The sequence below is a fragment of the Cydia strobilella genome, chromosome 19 (genome assembly GCF_947568885.1).
Source record: "Cydia strobilella chromosome 19, ilCydStro3.1, whole genome shotgun sequence".
Taxonomy (NCBI): Eukaryota; Metazoa; Arthropoda; class Insecta; order Lepidoptera; family Tortricidae; genus Cydia; species Cydia strobilella.
In genome coordinates, this window is record NC_086059.1 from 5,748,929 (window position 1) to 5,768,151 (window position 19,223).

Below are 19,223 nucleotides of genomic sequence, written 5' to 3' on the forward strand. Positions count from 1 at the left end.
GTATTACATAATTATTGTACAAAAGTGCCTCAAAAAATAGGGCAGATTAAATACAATATCTACCTGACAAAAATAGTGACGTGAATAATGACATTGACAAATTAAATCTTTTATTTCATTAGATGCTTACCTACCAAATTGTATATCAAATTATATGTAAAAAAGATAAGTGTAAGGTTTCGTAGCTGCTTATTTCAATAGGTATTTACTAACACTCATCGCCGATTAGGTACTCAAGAACAAAAGAAGTCTAGGTACTTACTTATTTACCGGGAGGAGCCTGTAACGGGAGCGGAACAAATTTTTAAGCGTTGGGTTCCATGCTCTCTCCAGTTACCCTATATTGGTCCCAATGATTTAAATTTGTGCAAAATGATGAAAATGAATTTCCTGGGGTTTTTACAGACTTGGCATGAATAATTACGACGGTTCCTAGCTGTTGTTGTTGACAATGGATCCCAGAAAACTGGGAATTCCTGATCCTACACTTTGTAATGTCTATATTGGGTAACTTTAAAAAACAGTAAATGTTGTAACAGAACTGCAGCATAAATAAAATACACTTTGATTAGTTAAAACGTGCCATAGTAATCTCCCATCAAATTAATCTTTGTAGATGCCGATGCCGGTAACTATTCAAACATGTTATCAAAATCAAATCTAAATTAACCAAATTAAAGGTTCGCTGCCGAATGAACGCAACTACAATTCTAATTACATGGATCAGGACAGGACAACAAATAACTAGAAAATGTATAATTGTGCTATCGAAAGCTAGTCTTTGAGGCGGGGCAAGGTCGATCTATCATTCAGCTTTGCAATCAAACGATTATCTACCAGCAAACATTTACAGTGGGGAATTACGTTACTAGTAGTCTTCTGCCTTTATCGTCACTACTTTTCCTGAATTAGAAAAAATAGTAGTGTTATAGTGCTATGATGGTCTATCCCCATCACAACTTTGGAATACGGCCACGGAGAGATTCTACTGATTTCAGAAAGGTGGTTTTGATTACTGAATATTTACTTGAAAAATGTTTTAGGTGATTTAACTACATCCTTTGGTTTAATTATATTTTTTAACAATTAAAATGAGTGCTGTCATTTCAGCAAAAAGCTAATTATTGGACCACTGAAAATAGCCAAGATCCGGCACCGTGGTATGTTTGGGATCATAAACGAACTATTACGAGAAGCAAGAGTGAGGTAGGTGTATGGACTTGGTACGAATTTTTCTTTACTTTTTGGGAATTAGTTTTTAACGTCGTTAAACGAATCTAATCACCATATTGTTGAACGGTGGAACACATGTAAAAATACAAAGAGAGGTGCATGTGGATATAGTTTTATAATGGAAGAGCTTTTTTACACAGGAAATACCACAGTACCACTCACACCAGGATGTAATATCAGGTTGCGATGGCAGAGGTGTGCGGAAAGACCTAAGAGAATATCTGTTGACGTCCACATTGCATGGTCTCCGATACGTGGGAGAGAAGAAATTGACTTGGTTTGAAAGGTACGCGACAGGGGTCCACGTGCCTTAAAGTTATGTGATCACAGTGATAGCAATAAATAAAGATCTCTGTCTCGCTCTCTATCTCCCAAACGTTAAAAAACCCTTACCGACTAAATGGGTTCACGCATCAGGGTTATTCCTACTAGTTACCACCAAGTTGTTACCAGTACCAAATACTTGTTTGAAAATTTTCCAAAAACCACTGGTAACTACTGGGAAAAAAAATCCCAGTAGTTACCACCAACTCGGTTTGGTAGTGGTGGTTACTGGGAATTTATTTTCCCATGTAGTTACCACTGGTAAAAGGTGGGTTTTTTTTCCTAGTAGTTACCACCAAAATGTTGTTAAAGTTCAATACTAATGAAACAGTAGAAATAGTATAGTATAAATAAAGAGTGAAGAGTGACTAAAGAGGGTAAATAATTATGTCGATCCGTAGAAAAAAAAATCAAACAAGTATTTGATAACAGCGCGCAGTTAAATTTTCTCTATTTTCGCTAACGTACTCAATAGCATTGCAAAGAAATGACCGTAATTTTTTAAAACAAAAGACAGTTCGTTTTTTTTTCATAGCAATCAGCTAGATAGATTAGCTTTAACGGCCAGTATTTAATTTCCTAATATTGAAAGAGTTTGCATCTCATTCTCACTTTATATTGAACGCCCCTCGTAGGAGCATCCATTCAATAATAAAAGTGAATTAGTCGGTTTTTGACTGATTTGATTGTGCCCTGTATTTTTTTTTCCAGTAGTTACCAGTGGTAAAAGGTAGGAAAATTGTTCCCAGTAGTTACCACTGGTAACGACTTGGTGGTAACTAGTAGGAATAACCCACGCTTCACGGCCCTTACAAAGCTCCCCAATTTCTGTTAAAACCCGAGTAGCTCGACTAGCGAGTTCTTACAAGCGAAAGGGCCAAACTTGCAGACTTGCTATGTTAACAGTTGAAAGTCTTTAGCCAATTAGCATTTTTGGTTAGCTATTGAAATTTAGATATGCCAGCCCCATACAACTCGTCTATTATCAGCATTATCATAGCAACTTCTTCTGCACACAGATTCTTCTGGTTAGGAGCATTCAGTTGCTCCATAGTTTGCGCTGGATTCTTCATCCTTAACGTTTATGACAAATGGCGAAGTACACCCATGATCGTGAGCATCAACCCTGAGAACATGGCTCTCCAGAACCTGCCCTTTCCAGCCATTACTGTGTGCAACGTCAATCAGGCGAAGAAAAGCGTCGCGGAAAGGTATAAGAAAGACGGGTAAATATTTAAACAATGGAGTTATTTCTTAATATTCTCTTATTCTTAATTTATCAAACATTTTACAAACTTTTTATTTAGACTAACCTTGCACGTGAATTTCAAGGGTTTGTTTAATTTAATAGAAATTTTCTTTGTGTAATTTATTGAAATATATTTATCAGTAATCCAGTGAATAAGAAATTGCTCGAAAGCTTATGCACATCACAGGATGACACAGAAATATTTGTAAGCGACGTAGCGCAAAGCGCCGATTGGAACTACTTCCGCACCTTTTTAATAAATGTGAGTTTGTCTTAGAATACATATATGCATTTTCTTAAAATTCTTAAACTTTCCTCACTGCCATTACTACTTGTATTCCATGTATAGAATACGACCCGAAATAGAAAAAACAAAAAATCTCCTAAACTATTTCGTTTAAAGCTCGAGGTTTCACAAGTGATTTCCTGTGTGAAAGAACCTTTACAAGATTGTCTGAAAAATTATTCTTGCCTCTAGGTAACTCAGCCATGTAGCGAGATGTTAGCAATGTGCATTTGGGACTCCGGCGAGATGAGTTGCCAGGACTTGTTCAACGCGCAACTGACCGACGAAGGCCTGTGTTGCACCTTCAACGTCGTCCATCGCAACAAGCTGTTCCGCAATCCGTAATACCTGATACAAGATTAAACCTATTGAATTAATTCGTCGTTACGTTTATTCAAATTGAAGGTATGCTTAATGTTTGCAGCAAAGATTTAAACGATATGAATTTTACGTTCCCATTACCTTCTGTTGATTGGACTCCCGAAGGCGGGTACCCGGCCGATGCGCCGTACAACGGTTTTCCATGGAGACCCAGAGGTTAGTAATAGTCAATAATATATATTTTGTCTAATAAAGTACCTAGAAACCTAAGAACCTAGAAAGGACGGAGCATACCCAGTACCAATAGCTTTTATTTATCGTCAATGCAAATTTACACGTGCAGTTCAGAGATATCAGAAACTGGGGTACAGATAAAATTCTGATGTTTAAGGCACGTAGTATTGGACTTGTGATTGAGAAATATAATATCGTGTCTCCGCGGCTCAAGGGACTAGTTTTACTAAAAGAAAACCGATCGGAAACGTAATCTATCGAAGTACTCAATCGTAATAAACCGGGTGACCGCTGCATGCTTACCTACCTCATCGAGCAGAAAATTACCTCATTTACCTACCGAAAATAGAAAGAACTTATTTTGTAGGTATCGGAACTGATCATGGTTTGACTTTGGTTTTGGACGCGAATGTGGCTGAATATTACTGCGCTTCCACGAAAAGTCCCAGTTTTAAGGCAAGTATGATCACATTGATCACATAAAATGATTCTCAAGTTATTTTTTTAACGTACCTTGTGCTGTCGCAAAAAAATACTCTGTTAGTCTAGTACTACAACCAATCAATTTACTTTGAAATTAAATTTTAGATCCTTTTGCACAATCCCACGGAAACGCCTAACATCGCGAATCTGGGAGATATATACGGTCCAGGCATAGAAGCTCGGATCGCCATCCAACCCCGGATCATGGACGCAGCTCCCTCCCTGCGGAGTATCGATGTCAATAAGCGGGTGTGCCTGTTCTCCAGTGAGAAGGCCTTGGTCTTTTACAGGTAGGTAACTTCAAGCCCGATATATGGATCAGATCAGACACAGAAGCTCGTATCGCCATCCAGCCGCGGATCATAGACGCAGCTACCTCCCTGTAGGGGATCGATGTCAATAAGCGGGTTTGCCTGTTCTCCAGTGAGAAGGCCTTGGTCTTTTACAGGTAGGTAACTTCAAGCCCGATATATGGATCAGATCAGACACAGAAGCTCGTATCGCCATCCAGCCGCGGATCATAGACGCAGCTACCTCCCTGCAGGGGATCGATGTCAATAAGCGGGTGTGCCTGTTCTCCAGTGAGAAGGCCTTGGTCTTTTACAGGTAGGTAACTTCAAGCCCGATATATGGATCAGATCAGACACAGAAGCTCGTATCACCATCCAGCCGCGGATCATAGACGCAGCTACCTCCCCAGGGGATCGATGTCAATAAGCGGGTGTGCCTGTTCTCCAGTGAGAAGGCCTTGGTCTTTTACAGGTAGGTAACTTCAAGCCCGATATATGGATCAGATCAGACACAGAAGCTCGTATCACCATCCAGCCGCGGATCATAGACGCAGCTACCTCCCTGCAGGGGATCGATGTCAATAAGCGGGTTTGCCTGTTCTCCAGTGAGAAGGCCTTGGTCTTCTACGGGTAACTGTACTAATAGATCATCAGCATGGCAACTCGGATTGCTATTTATTTAGTGAAATTTAATAAGCGGTGTGGGCATAGAAATATGTACATGTACAAACCTTTTCTGAGTTGTAGCTGACTCCAGGTTACCTGTTACTATCAGGTGGTGGAACTGATACAACTGGTACAATACAAAACAATGTACTTACCTAATTATTAATTTTGAATCTCATTTCAGGACATACACTTTAAAAAATTGTGAGATGGAGTGCGAGGCTCGAAATATGCTGGCTTTATGCAAATGTGTGTTGTATTACATGCCTAGTAAGTAGAAAATGTATGTCAAATGCCGATTTACACATTGATAAGTGTTAAGTGCGAGTTCATACATTTGCTACTAAACGCAAGTAGGAAATAACACTAATCAGTAATCAATGTGTAAATCAAGCTTAAGTAACAATATTAATCAACATCTTACCTGACTACTTTAAAAGTTTAATAGCATTGCTGAAATAATATCTATTATTTTCTTATTAAAGTAGACTGTCTCATTTTTAGGGTTCCGTACCCAAAGGGTAAAAACGGGACCCTATTACTAAGACTCCGCTGTCCGTCTGTCCGTCTGTCTGTCTGTCACCAGGCTGTATCTCATGAACCGTGATAGCTAGACAGTTGAAATTTTCACAGATGATGTATTTCTGTCGCCGCTATAACAACAAATACTAAAAAGTACGGAACCCTCGGTGCGCGAGTCCGACTCGCACTTGGCCGGTTTTTTTTAATAAACTGAAGTAGATGTCATGACCAAGCACTCCAAAATCAAAAAATAATTGATAAAATAATTTGATTTGTTAATTTCAGAAAACAAAACCACACGCGTTTGTGGTAAAGCCGACGCGAACTGCTATTCTAATATAAATTTTATTAGAAAAGGTAAGACCTATTGATTCATGTGTTAAGGTAAAGTCCACGACAAATTACAATTAAGCTTTCCTTTGTAATTCCTTATCAAAGTACCAGTAAATTCCAGAACGCATAGTATTTATTGCAGGTCGTCAAATGTCGTGCGAAGAGTGCCTGCCGGCGTGCACAGAGATCTCATACTACGAACGTATGAGCTCCGCCAGACTGAGCACGGCTTTGGTCGAGCAATACGCCAAGCGGCTCAGCGGCAACAAGACGGCTGAATATGTCACGTATGTCATTGCCATTTAAAGCCAGCTGTATGCTGCGCATTCATATCTAAATATGTTATTGCGTTGTGTAGCTCCTTTCCTTTACCAAACAAAAGTGCAGTAACAAGCCACGAAGTGAGATGCTGGCGACAGATAAAAGCAGTTGTAGCAGTACTTTAAACTAAAGCATGTCACCGGTCCACCTGAATCTGCCCTTAATCTAAATTGTTATAAACTAAACCAGATTACTAAAACTGAAAAATAACTCAAGTGATCTTACTAGTAGGGATGTGACGATACATGATTTTGCCGAAACTATATCGATACCGATTTTTTAATTAAATACTTAATCGGCGATATCGATGGCCAAGTAGCTTGTTAATAAATCAAATAAATAAAGAATTATTACGCATAAAACTTACTTATAGTTTGTCAAAGGACTGTCTCATTTCAAACATAGACTGAGAGAATCATACTATCTTTGTCTTACACTAGTACTAGCACTTGACTAGCACTCAATAGAAAAGGATGAGTATAGTTTTCTTTGTCCTTATTTACTGACAAGATTTGCTTGACCAACTATACCTGCGTTTAATAGACACTCGATTTTGTGAAGTTAGAAAAACTGAAAAATAAAGAAACATGCCAAATAAAAAAACATTAATTGAGGAAACCAACAAGCAATCAAACCCTAAATCAATATCAGTAAAGTTCACTTTAGGAAGATTTTTGTTAAGGAAAAAAGTTTATTTAAATTATTAGCCGATAATAATCTGATGCGACGTTTGTTTCCTGCGCTTTTCAAATTGGAAAATCGGGTGTATTTAAATCGGCATCGTCGATTATATTGGTCGATATATCGATATCGGTATCGTTACATCGCTATTTACTAGTATTCCAGTATGTTTGAAGTTGAATTGGAATGTAATCTTACATTATTGTTTTTCAGAAAGAACATGCTTATAATCCACTTTTATTTCGAGGACCGCACTTTTACAAGGTACACCAAAGGCGAAATATTCGGCCTAACGGAGTTCTTGTGTAAGTATAAATTAGTTAATATTACCTACAGTGTTTATCTTATGGTTTTCGGGGCCCTTGCGGATACACTTCGACCCACCTACAGTGTTTACTCGCATATGTACAGTCAGTGAGCATCAATAGTCGCGAATGAACCAGCAAGCCAAAAGTATCCGCCACCCTGGAATACTCTTCTAAATATTATAAAATGTAATAATTATATACGGTGGTTAAAAAATAAGTGCATTCCCGTTGCCAGGGAGGTTTTGGGATTATACTGAGCAACTTTTACTATGGGACCAATCCCGAAATCGCGAAAAAAAATTTGGCTGTTTCATACATTTTGGCTGGTCCATTTTCTATGGGAGGGTTATGGGTTAAGGGCAGGGTAAACCTAGTAAAAATCCCTCGAATTATTATAGAATAATAATTAATATAGTCTGTCAAGCCATTTCCGTTAGAAGAAAAAAGCGGCAAATCTAAAAAATGTAGGGGTTATCATACCATAGAAAATTTGAATTTCGCGCCTTTTTCTACTGACAAAGTTGGTTGACAGACAGACTATAATATACAATACTAAATTATTTCTCACAAACAAATCGTTCTCGCTTACCTGTTCAATCTACCGACTTCTGGGTTTCGAGTCTTGTAATGTAAAAATTCTTTTAGCTAACTATTTTTGGCTATACTGGCGCGGAAACAAATGATTACCAATACTTTTTTTGTTCCCGGAGCAGCGAACACTGGAGGGCTCCTGGGCCTGTGCATGGGCTTCAGTATGATGAGCTTAGTGGAACTGATCTACTACGTGACGCTGCGCGCCCTTTGCCAGACGCGACGGAGACCTAAGCATAACTTCACACAATAACTTTGGTTGGAGTGACATTAGATTTCGAACCATAATTCTTAGGATATAAAACTGGTTTTGTTCTACGCTTTGCAGCAAATATAATGCTATCCATTAAACGTATTATGGAATCTTAAAATTGGTTTAACGACTACCATTTGAAGAAGTAAGATGAGAGTTACGAGAGCCACACTTTTATGTAACCAGTTATTGGCGGGATATAATGACAAATTCCATTTAGTTGTGGTTTTGAGCTAGATACATGTAAGAGCCGTGTCATAAAAACTGGCGGTTAAAAGGCTCCAGGGCCACACCAAATTAGGTTACTTTTTAGGGTTCCGTACTCAAAGGGTAAAAACGGGACCCTATTACTAAGACTCCGCTGTCCGTCTGTCCGATTGTCACCAGGCTGTATCTCATGAACCGTGATAGCTAGACAGTTGAAATTTTCACAGATGATGTATTTCTGTTGCCGCTATAACAACAAATACTAAAAGTACGGAACCCTCGGTGCGCGAGTCCGACTAGCACTTGGCCGGTTTTTTTTATACTTTGTAACATATAGAGGCAAAAGATTGCTACTTGCTAATTTAACCTCTAATGGCGTTATTCATAAACGGGTTACTGGCCTAAATTTGCTATGAATTGTTTGTCTTTATCCTGTCATTTTGACTTATGTATTTGTAAGAAAGGGATCAAACATAATTTAACTAAATCAGGTCCGTAAAGTTTTATGAATAACTTACTTACTTACTGCTGTGGCGCGATGACCCGAAGTTGATCTTATCTTTTATGAATAAGGGGGTAAGAATTTAATTAGTAAAATTAAGATTTATTTGTAAATGTTTTTCGGTAACCAAGGAAAATGGAATAAAGCGATACTTTAAAAAATATCTGTTTTAATTAGCCATTAATTTACTTACTTAAACTTACGATAATACATCAATCAGTCTATCTATATTTCAGAAACTGACATAAAAAACATGAGATTTTTTTAAAGGTTTAAATTAAATTAGGATGAGTCATATATTTAGAGTAGGTGTCAGTAGAGAACTGTATTTTCGGCATTTAAAAATGATAAACACCCCATTACCAAACATTTGTTGATCGTACTATTATATTCTGTAAAGTTTAAGACTATGACTCGATACTCGATTTAAGTGTATGACTCGATTTATTAATGCAGTAACTGGTTATCAAAAAGTTGCTTTAGACAATTCAGTTACCACACAACATATATGGCGCCGTACAGCGCCATCCAGTTCAGCTGCACGATTTATGCTTAGACTTTTCAACCCTTCTACAATCAATAACTCTTTGCCTATATCATACTAAGCTTCCAGAGCAAATTGATATGGACCGAGTAAAGCTTATCAGCTACCCAATATTTTTCATTTCCATTCGCTTTTGGTGCGCAGAATACAGTTATGCAATTAATGCTGCTAGCATCAGCATATGCTTTAGGGTCTATCTGGACCTACACTGCCATCCTCAAACTAAAAAGCCCCTGAAGTCTTTAACACTATAAACGCTACGCGCGGCGTGTGATCGTGGACCTTGTCGCAATGCACTAAGGTTGATATTCGGCTGCAGCCGCGCGCGTCAGTTGACGTCTTTTGCTATCAAAGGTATCCCTTTGAAAGCAAAAGTAGAGAAGTCTAACAGCCACAGGATGGCAAAACTTTAAAAATCTTTGAAAAGCTAACCCTACGACTGTTGTCTCGGCGGGCCGGGCGGCGCAGGAGGCGCGGGCGGTGCGGGCGCGTCCGGGGGCTGCAGCGTGCGCGTGCGCCGCCGCGTGTAGTGTTGCCACAGCAGGATCGCCTGGTCGTCCATGAACTTGCACACCTGGAACGAAAAGGGTGAAACATTTTAATTCACTGTTATTTACCTACGTTCTTGTACTAATATAATCTTTATTGTTTTTGCTCAATAAGCACTAACTTACACTACATTGACCTACTAACACGAAATACCTAAGATACAAGTATTAAGTTACTTAGTTTAGGTATTGATGTAAAATATGTTAGAGCCAGTTACAATTTTTGCTTACAAGATCTTAAATTTTATATTTACTTTTCCAAACCATGATTGTACATTTATAGTATTTAAGAAACTGTCTAAGCGTATTACGATTGTTTTTAATTTTGAATATTTTTCAATGAAATAAATTTTATGTCATCTCTTATCTTATCTTATCTTAACCCTTAAATGCATGTTTTTTTCTTTTTGCCTGGAATTAATATATGTCTTACATAATTGTTTACTGATTCTAGGAAAAATAAAAATAAAAATTAAAACATCGATTTTCACTGCTTAACCAGTATTAGAAGTTACATAGGGTAAATAATAATTTATGTAAATTTATACAATTATTGGTAAAGATATATCAAAAATCTTACTACCATTAGAAATTTATACTATTTGTAATATACCTATAATAAAGATTTTAAATATAAATAATTACAAACCCCGAAAAAAACCGCCTAAATTACATATTAAAAATCATTAAATTTTCCCAATTTTCCGCTATTTCGTGTTAAAAGAAATGTATTTTTTTTAAACTTAAATACTGCGCAAATTTGAATAAAACAACGGAAAGCGTATTAATTTACGATCAAAATAATTATACAGGACCAAATAGATTTTACCTAATTATGCATAAAATTATGTTTTTTGTTGTCATACATACATCACTATGCATTCAAGATTTAATGTTAATTCCTCTGACCATTAGGCATAACGGTTACACCTTTTGGAAAACAGATTGTTTTGTTTAGTGGAATCTTGCACAACAAATTTAAAATGGTTTTTCAATTGTGGTGGGGACATCCTCCTCATCTTAGTGATGCCACCTAAAGGAGCCTCATGTCAACCGGAAATAAGAATTTGTGCAGACACTGCTTTTAACAAAAGGGACCACCATGAGATCCCAACACAGGGGGGGAAACTAGGCCCTACTAAGATAGATTGCTTTTCTTGCAATTTTTCTTTCACCAAAGAAAAATATATTTTCTGTTAGTGTTATCTTGTGTTGTTGTTAGTTATCTGTCTGCATTGAAATAAAATGTGTATGTGAATAAAATGTGTATGTGTTGTAAACCTGTTATACAATAAGTATATGTTTCAAATCAATAATTATAATTTAGAATCCCACAGGCAGAATATGCAAACATCTGACAAACTAAACCTATTAATAGTGCAGTTTCTTTGTCAGATATAAAAAAATAATCAAAATCTAATCCAGACATGGAACTTATAGTAATATTTCTATGTAATCAAGATTTATTCTTAATTAGAACAGGGTTCTCCAATAGTTTTTATCTTTCTGATTGACAAATTTACTTGAGTTACATTTAAATAACATTTCTGTAAAAAAAAAATACTTTCTCTTAAAACTATTAAGCAGATAAGTGACCCCGCAGTCATTTATCTTTATAGATACCTGAGCTGATACACATTCCCTTCTAAACGCCTCATGCTGCAACAACTCCAGAAAATGTAGGCACATTGGATACTTGAGGTAGCGAGCATACTCCGGCTCCCGCCAGTATTGGAGGTACTTCAGGTAGTTGATGAAAGTCTGCTCCTTGAAGTAGCCTCGCTGTGCTAGAACTGAGAATATCATGTGTTGATAATATTACTCACTAGTGCAAAAAGCGTAGTTTTCAATTATTAATGATTACTAGACAAGAATGTAGAATAAGCTAAAGCTATAAGTGTAGGTAACTATTCAGATTGTGAAAAGTAGGAATTAAGTATCTATTAATTACGAAAAGCATCTGACGGAAAAATAAACTTTATTGTATAATGTATAGAATTATAGCATATCATAAGCCGCAAGTCTTGGGCTGCTATTGGCATACTTATGTAGATAACCTTTGGGGTTTATTTACAAAATAATAACCTATACTCACAATGAATGTAATTTGGATTGGCTAAACATTGAACGAATTCTAGCTCCACTTGAAACCTTATCCTATTCTGCTCCTCCGTCTCCGGCATACCTGCAAGAATAAGAGACTTTCTAAATTCAGCGCAGCGCGTAACAACTTTAGTTTATCAGGTCTTAAAACAAAAAGTATCAGTTTCTTATTGCTCTGCTTATTTAACTTACCCTTTCCTGCCATCATGATTGAAGAGTTAAAATGAAAATATCTATATTAATCTAATCTTACATATTAAGTAAAAACTTTTGGTTTCATTTTTAGTCATCACACAATCATCTCATTCATTCAAAACATGGACAGACAGAACTCAGAAGGACAAAAATGACAGAAGACAGAATCACAGAATACGCACAAAACCATAGACCTAGCATTACATAGACCAGCTATACGCGTGCGCCCGTAAGGGATAGACATAGATGACGTCATAAACGTGGGGATACCATATTGGTAAAAATTACCCCAATATTTGATATCACGCTGGGGCGATTACCCTGGAGGCAAAGTTAGCTTGTTTGACGGTATTAAAAAATTGTTAAATTAAATGTCAATGGGCCGTTCTTTTTAGGCGTATAAACAATGAAATACCTCCTATAATTCGCGCAGGTGGTACAAAACTAAACATGTTTAGTAAATAAAACGTAAAATAAAATGTATTATGGGTTTTAATTTAAAGAAATCACAAATCGCAATCACACCAATTAATGTACAACACATTTAATCTTCACAACATTTGTTTATTTATTTTTTGGAATTAGAAGTACGAAAAAACTTCGAGGTCAAAATTACCCATAAAATTATGATATTTTCATCTGGTATCCCTAACATGATTGTTATGCAGCTAAATTAAGAAGAAGTTTAAAAATGGCTGACCTCAGACTCCTACCTACCTACGTAATTTGGGCGGATAATTTTACAAATAATGTTTTGTTAATTTGCGTAAATAATTGTGATATTTTTATTGAAATCGTTTGATTCTACATTGCTTTGAGTGTAACGTAATTTTACGATGTTATTCTCACATATTGCGTTAAGAGGAAGGTGTAAAATACCGTACTTACGTGTGAAAGGTTATGATCTCATATTTTTGCTCAGAGTGTCGCGACAGTCGATCCGATCGAGTCAAGTCGGATCGGTTCGACAGTGTCGCGAAGTTTAAATAAGATATTGTCTATGGTCTAACATTTCGATGAGACAAAAGTTTGCATATTTGGGTAATAACGGCCATTCTCTCATTAGAAGAAGAAGAAGATAGATCTAATACAGTTTGATCTGATATAATGAGTGTTATCAAGTGTTATTATCAAGAAGCCAAGACAGGCGACGCGCAGAGTCGGTGACCACATGGGCTGGTTTACCTGAAAGCTAAGTGTTTACTGCTTTGTACCTATTGTCTTATACTATTGTACAATTATCTTGATTTATAACTTAATAGCCATCTTGCTGGTTGCCACGCGGTAATCCGTGGATCCAGTAAGTTTGTACCTATGAGTTCACGATGAAGGTCGTGGAAGTTCTTTGGAGCCCATCTTAGGTAAGGCGGACTAGGTAATTTATAGATTATGTAGGAGAGAGGTGGCTTCGGCTGCTGGCGTCTCCTTCGTCAGTGTGTAGGAGTGACCACAGTGTGGCCGGCTCTAGGAGTTCTGTGGCTTTGGCTGCTAGGTTCTCCTTTATCCTGTGCAGGAATGCAGAGGTGACTACGGTCGCTATGTATTCCTTTATCAGCACGAAAGGGTGGCGGCTTCGGCCGCCAGGCGCCCCCCTTATGATTATAAATGTGCAGCTGCTTGTGTGGTTGGCACTCGGTAACCTACATCCGGCCGGGTAAGATGGTTCTCATATATGTTATAGTAACTAATAGATATCATTTGACACTTATTTATGATTGATGGAAGATGCCATCATCCTTAGAAACATATAGACATAAAAGATAGAGGTTTAAACTCTCATACTTAGTGGTAGACACTTAGTGATGCGTCATTTCATATAAACCCTTTTTAACCACAGATGGTGCATAAGGCAGATGAGCGAAGCAGATTATCAAGACTACAACTGGACTGTGAGGTAGGACTAACCACTCCTCAACCCTCACATACAATACCATTTATTCCTATTGTCGCGGCGTTCTGGACTATTATGGTAGTCTTGTATATTTGCTTGTCTATAGTGTTCATTATGAGAGCGTCGCGACACAGAGCGGCTATTACAGCCGATTACAGAATAATTCACCAGTATTTTATCAAAGTTCAAGCATTCAAAACGCTAACCATCACTATATTTCATAAGAGAAAGCACAATTTCATACAAAACAACGATAATTAAACAAGCAACGAACAAACATGACATGTCACGTACTTATTTGTTTGCCACAACCTCGGTTGTGGCAGCGGTGGAAAAGTGAAACTATGACAAGGACAAACAATAACAGCGCGTTCTCTGCTACTCCTACTGAAAGATACATAAGACTATCCCGTTCGGTCATTTTCCCCCACTCCTCATGACCGATCCAGTTATACTAGATTCATGCACAAAACAAACGATTGAACGAATTGGAACGAATTGATGGCATAGAAGGTAGGATCCTATAGAAGTGGGCTACGGCGTACGCCCGTGAGGGACAGACCATACGCAATGCGACAATATGATTGGTCAAGTAAATTTGTAGCCCACCATAAACCATACAAATTTACGGTGAGGAAAAAAAAGTGAGACTGTAACAAGGACAAAGAATAATAACGATTTCTCTGCTACTCCTTCTGAAAGAAACTCCATCAGACTATCCCGTTCTGACAGTCCCTCCCCCCACCACTCATGCCAAATCCAGTTTTAAACTATTATTTGATTGATGTAATATAATGATGGGATGACCATTCTTTGAACTCATTCATTTCATTACATTCAATTTTCTGCGTTTGTCTGTGGTCTGTGGCGGGGGCGGAACTCGGGACTTGTCATGATGACGTTTTAGTCATATCGTGAAAGAAAATCGAACGAAACGGAGTAATTACAATAAATTACTCATCTGGTTCAAACCAATTTAAATTGTTTGTTGTGTTTCTTTGTCTCAGTAAAATTATTGTGGTGTAAGTCATAACTCGTTCGTTCTTGGAAGAGTTGGAAGTTTAAATATTTGAAATGGCTGGGCACAAGTATGTCAATCCAAACAACTTGTTCGAGGACGAGGAGGACGTAGACGACGACACTTTTGTGAACGCCTACAGGAGTCGTAATCCGCCACCATCAGCCGTGACACGTCCTGCTAACACGTCCAGTACAGCGTACGGAGGCCACATAGCGAACCTAGAACGACAAAGGCAAGTAATGTTGGAGAGACAAAGAGAGATCGAACAGCGCACGTTGGACTCTTCCGCACGCAGCGTGCAGCTACTGCGAGACTCTGAAAACATCGGCATCGCCACGGCCGAGGAGCTGGCGCGGCAGCGTGACGCGCTCGACAACACCAACCGCCGTCTCGATGAAATCAACACCAACCTAAACACGACGCAGAAACATCTCAACGGAATCAAATCAGTATTCTGGGGTCTCAAAAACTATATTTCTGGCAAGTCTGAACAGCCTCCATCCCGAAGCCAAGCCTCTCCTAATTCCCAAACAGGCCGGGTTGGTGCTAGCAGCAGCAGATTAAATGAAACTCTAGATAATCTAGGTCCAATGAGTTCAGGCATTGGAGACAATTACAATTCACATCCATCCACTCGGCTACGAGGAATGAATGAGCAAACCATGGCCGACCCCGTGACGGACAGTGACCGTGTTAACAAAATGTTAGATGCAAACTTAGATGAGATGGTCCACGCTATTACAAGACTTAAAGGTTTGGGAGCAGCGCTTGGTGATGAAATTGAACAACAAAATGACCTCATAGACACCATCCAGGACAAAGTTGAGGGGGCAGATATTAAAATTGGCCGACAAAATAAGACAATGAACAAACTACTGGGGAAATAGTGCATGGTTTTGAAATCAGGTAGCATATGTGTGCCGAGCACCAATGTGTTACCTAATGAACTATTTCAGTACATGCACTTGTGGTTGCACTTTGTTATGGATTCCCATTTGTTCCAATTTATACTCAAACAAGTTTTTGTTGTGAGGAAAAAATGGGAATAGACTTTTCCCATTTTCTTTTAATAATGCCAAATCTCTATCTCTATAATCTGTTATTGGGAATGCAACCTGGATCTGGCTAGTAAAACCCATCATGGATCTGGCTGGTAAACCCCAATTTTTTGTATATCCCTAAACCAAGTGGCATTACCAACTTGCAATCACTGATTTCAGCTATCAATTACATAGTTATATAAACCACCTATAAATTGTTGTGTTCTGGTTCTCTCGCAGACATTAGATAATGAGATATAATTAGTATAAGGCCTGAATTACACTTGTAAGTTTTACTTACGTAAGTAGGGACACAGCTATACTACAGAATGAGATATGAATATCGTTATCTCATTCTAGCAAATAGCTTTGTCCCTACTTACGTAAGTAAAACTTACAAGTGTAATTCAGGCCTAAGGCTATATGTATAATGTCCAACTACTTGTCTTAATTGGTAAACAGAAAAATATCTGAATTGTTTGTTGTAATAAAAACATGTTATTCATAAATTGTTCTAATTGTAATAACATTAAGTAACTATATTCTTTGTTTTGGGTTGCATTGTTTTTTTTTCAGATTTGATGTTTTTTTACCAATTAAGTGGAGTAAGAATGGATGGGCTATAGTGGCTATAGTAGAAGTAGAACAATGTAATTAGGTTTATGTTTTTACTATTTTAGAAGAGACCTTTCCACATTATTATTTCATTAAACTTATGTTCACCACCAAGGCTCGGAACCGGTTTTTTCTTCATACAAAAAATACCGGTATTGTTACATTCTTGGTTAATTATATAATTTTTAATGGGACAATCTAATAATACGAAGTTGTACCTAAAACACATGGTTCAGTCCTACGTAAAGAGCATAAAATAATTAAAAACTTTGGGCTAGTTCAGGTTTTTGAAAAACACCAATTCAGAGCCCTGTTCACCACTTTATATTTTTGTTACTATCTTTTTAGGTTTCATGCCCACATAATATTTGTAGATAAAAATATAAATAGCTAAAAATACTACTGTTAATTGCAAACTGCTAATTAGTGTTATCAGCATATTATCACCAAAAGTATGCTATAAATATGTTATAATATGAAAATTGTCCTCATTTTTTTATATGTATGATAAATAAACTTTATATGCTGCAATGTGTTTTTAATTTACATGTGTGTTTATTACAGGGTAACTAATATGTGGCTCAATCATACTCATTCGCTGACAAAAGCATGGTAATTCTAATGCATCATCAAGGGTAGGTAGGGGAAAATTATTATTATTATTTGTTTTGATACACTAGCAGCTCTTGGAGCAAATGCATGTATATTGAAGCACTTGCATTTTATTTTGCAGTTTTCAGTTCTAAATAATAATAATGTGGCTATATTTAGATTATAGACAATACTCAATACCTACTTAATAAAAACAACAATGTTTTTCATTTAATTTTTAATTAATCTTACATTACTATGGTGGGTACTAATGTTACAAGACTACACCATATACAAAGTTGCAAACTTATTACAATATCAATTCTGAAAAACTTTTAACAGAGATGTTAATCAATAGACCTGGTCAAAGAACACATCATCCACAACTGTCTCAAGAATCATATCATTGGCATCCACATCATGGACCTTCATATGCTTCTGCAGCACTCTCTTATTGGCCAAGGATTTACCACAAATATTACAACTTATCTCCTGTTTAGAGTGAGATTCCCAGTGGACCTTCAACCCAGAGGAAGTAGCAAATCCTTTCAGGCAAATGTTGCACTTGTGTGGCCTCTCTACAGTGTGTGTGTGTGCAATATGCACAAGCAAAGAATGTTTTGTTGAAAAACTTCTATCACAGTCTTTATTCTCACATACAAATGGCCGTGGTCTCTCTTCCCCAGTATGGGTGAGATTGTGCACTTTCAAATAAGATGCTCTTGTATATGTCTTAGGGCAATGCTGACAAACAAATTTCTTTTCTCCATCATGACTTCTAATATGTATCATAAGAGTTGATTTTGCAGTAAAACTCTTTCCACAGGTGACACAAACAAAGAGCTTGCGATTTTTTGAGTGAGCCACACGGAAATGCTCCTTCAAGGACTGTCTAGATTTGTAAGTCTTACGGCAAAATCCACATTTAAATTGAGCAGTTTCTTGATGTGAGATTGAGTGCTGTCTCAACCCACTGGCTGTGTGAAAACATTTTCCACATTTGGGGCAAAGATATTTTCGTATATTATTGTGTTTCACCATATGGTACTTCAGTCCATAAATCCTAGTAAATGATTTGGGGCAAAAAGTGCAAGCATACCGTTTCTCTCCTTCTTTTCTTGGAGGTTGTGTTGTAGATGTTATTTCAAAGACAGAAGGCAATGGAGTTACTTCCTTAGTGGCTGAAAGATGGTCAAAATCCAAGGCCGGCTGACTGCTGAATAAGGGCAGTTCATATTCATGGTCCTGATACACAACATTGATATCAATTGAGTCTATATCAGACCTCTGCAGGTTGGTAGGTGATGTTTGAATAAATATTTGAGACAGGGTAGTATTGGCCTTTAGGCAATTCAATTTGAAATTGTAGGATACAAGTGCTGTTGATACACATGATGCACACATTCCACTAGGCCAATTCTCCTCATCGTTATTCTGTAAATAAATTAAATTACATTATAATTAAATGTAGGACAGTAGGAAAATTAAAGTGTCCTTTGGAATCGTTGGACCCTTACCTCCAAACAATTTAGATATATTAAAATATCTATAAGTTTGATTTTTCTCATTTCATGTTCGATTAAGTCCTGTACATTTAAAAGCATTTCAGTATTTGATTCAGCAAGGCATGTACGACAAATATTTTTTGTAAGAGGCAGTATCAAGCTGGTGAACTCCATGGGTGTGTAGAAACTTAATCGGGACGTTTAACAACTTGACTTTGCAATGCTTTTCTTCATCTCATTTCAACTTAAAATATTCGCATCGATAAGTCGTAATGAATAACATTAATTTAATTTACATAAAGAAAATGCAATAAAATTCACTTAAAATTGGTAAAAATGCGTCTTTCTATCGATACGTCATTTTTC

At 37.2% G+C, this 19,223-nt stretch overlaps 4 protein-coding genes across 4 annotated transcripts; 2 read left to right on the plus strand and 2 right to left on the minus strand.

Annotated features, from left to right (window-relative positions):
- Positions 1–622: 622 nt before the first annotated feature.
- LOC134750341 (pickpocket protein 28-like) lies at positions 623–8,163 on the plus strand. The gene is made up of 14 exons (XM_063685503.1): positions 623–628; positions 1,111–1,254; positions 1,374–1,519; positions 2,577–2,783; positions 2,948–3,068; positions 3,285–3,433; positions 3,517–3,629; positions 4,015–4,103; positions 4,236–4,420; positions 5,271–5,356; positions 5,894–5,965; positions 6,084–6,228; positions 7,157–7,248; positions 7,965–8,163. The coding sequence occupies exons 1-14, from the start codon at positions 623–625 to the stop codon at positions 8,093–8,095; spliced, it is 1,686 nt and encodes a 561-aa protein (XP_063541573.1). The 3' UTR covers positions 8,096–8,163.
- An 821-nt stretch (positions 8,164–8,984) lies between these two features.
- Positions 8,985–12,349, minus strand: LOC134750222 (mediator of RNA polymerase II transcription subunit 31). The gene is made up of 4 exons (XM_063685363.1): positions 12,192–12,349; positions 11,992–12,081; positions 11,520–11,689; positions 8,985–9,922 (listed from the first exon to the last, which is right to left on the minus strand). Exons 1-4 carry the CDS (start codon positions 12,205–12,207, stop codon positions 9,782–9,784), a joined length of 417 nt encoding a protein of 138 aa, XP_063541433.1. The 5' UTR covers positions 12,208–12,349; the 3' UTR covers positions 8,985–9,781.
- Positions 12,350–14,982: 2,633 nt separating this feature from the next.
- On the plus strand, positions 14,983–16,424 carry LOC134750267 (soluble NSF attachment protein 29). The gene has a single exon (XM_063685425.1). The coding sequence runs from the start codon at positions 15,160–15,162 to the stop codon at positions 15,991–15,993; it is 834 nt and encodes a 277-aa protein (XP_063541495.1). The 5' UTR covers positions 14,983–15,159; the 3' UTR covers positions 15,994–16,424.
- Positions 16,425–17,550: 1,126 nt separating this feature from the next.
- On the minus strand, positions 17,551–19,222 carry LOC134750269 (oocyte zinc finger protein XlCOF8.4-like). Its single transcript, XM_063685427.1, has 2 exons — positions 18,870–19,222; positions 17,551–18,786 (listed from the first exon to the last, which is right to left on the minus strand). The coding sequence occupies exons 1-2, from the start codon at positions 19,029–19,031 to the stop codon at positions 17,704–17,706; spliced, it is 1,245 nt and encodes a 414-aa protein (XP_063541497.1). The 5' UTR covers positions 19,032–19,222; the 3' UTR covers positions 17,551–17,703.
- Between the last annotated feature and the right edge of the window lies 1 nt (position 19,223).

What these genes read in the sequence shown, in the direction of transcription:
- LOC134750341 (XM_063685503.1), top strand. An exon ending in TCTTTACTTTTTGGGAATTA is followed by an intron (nt 1,255 to 1,373) that starts GTTTTTAACGTC and finishes TTTTTTACACAG; the next exon opens with GAAATACCACAGTACCACTC. An exon ending in AAGGCCTTGGTCTTTTACAG is followed by an intron (nt 4,421 to 5,270) that starts GTAGGTAACTTC and finishes ATCTCATTTCAG; the next exon opens with GACATACACTTTAAAAAATT.
- LOC134750222 (XM_063685363.1), bottom strand. An exon ending in CAATCCAAATTACATTCATT is followed by an intron (nt 11,690 to 11,991) that starts GTGAGTATAGGT and finishes TGATATTCTCAG; the next exon opens with TTCTAGCACAGCGAGGCTAC. An exon ending in GGGAATGTGTATCAGCTCAG is followed by an intron (nt 9,923 to 11,519) that starts GTATCTATAAAG and finishes TTTTCGTTCCAG; the next exon opens with GTGTGCAAGTTCATGGACGA.
- LOC134750267 (XM_063685425.1), top strand. Translation starts at nt 15,160, where the DNA reads ATGGCTGGGCACAAGTATGTCAATCCAAACAACTTGTTCGAGGACGAG.
- LOC134750269 (XM_063685427.1), bottom strand. Translation starts at nt 19,031, where the DNA reads ATGGAGTTCACCAGCTTGATACTGCCTCTTACAAAAAATATTTGTCGT. An exon ending in TATATCTAAATTGTTTGGAG is followed by an intron (nt 18,787 to 18,869) that starts GTAAGGGTCCAA and finishes ATTTATTTACAG; the next exon opens with AATAACGATGAGGAGAATTG.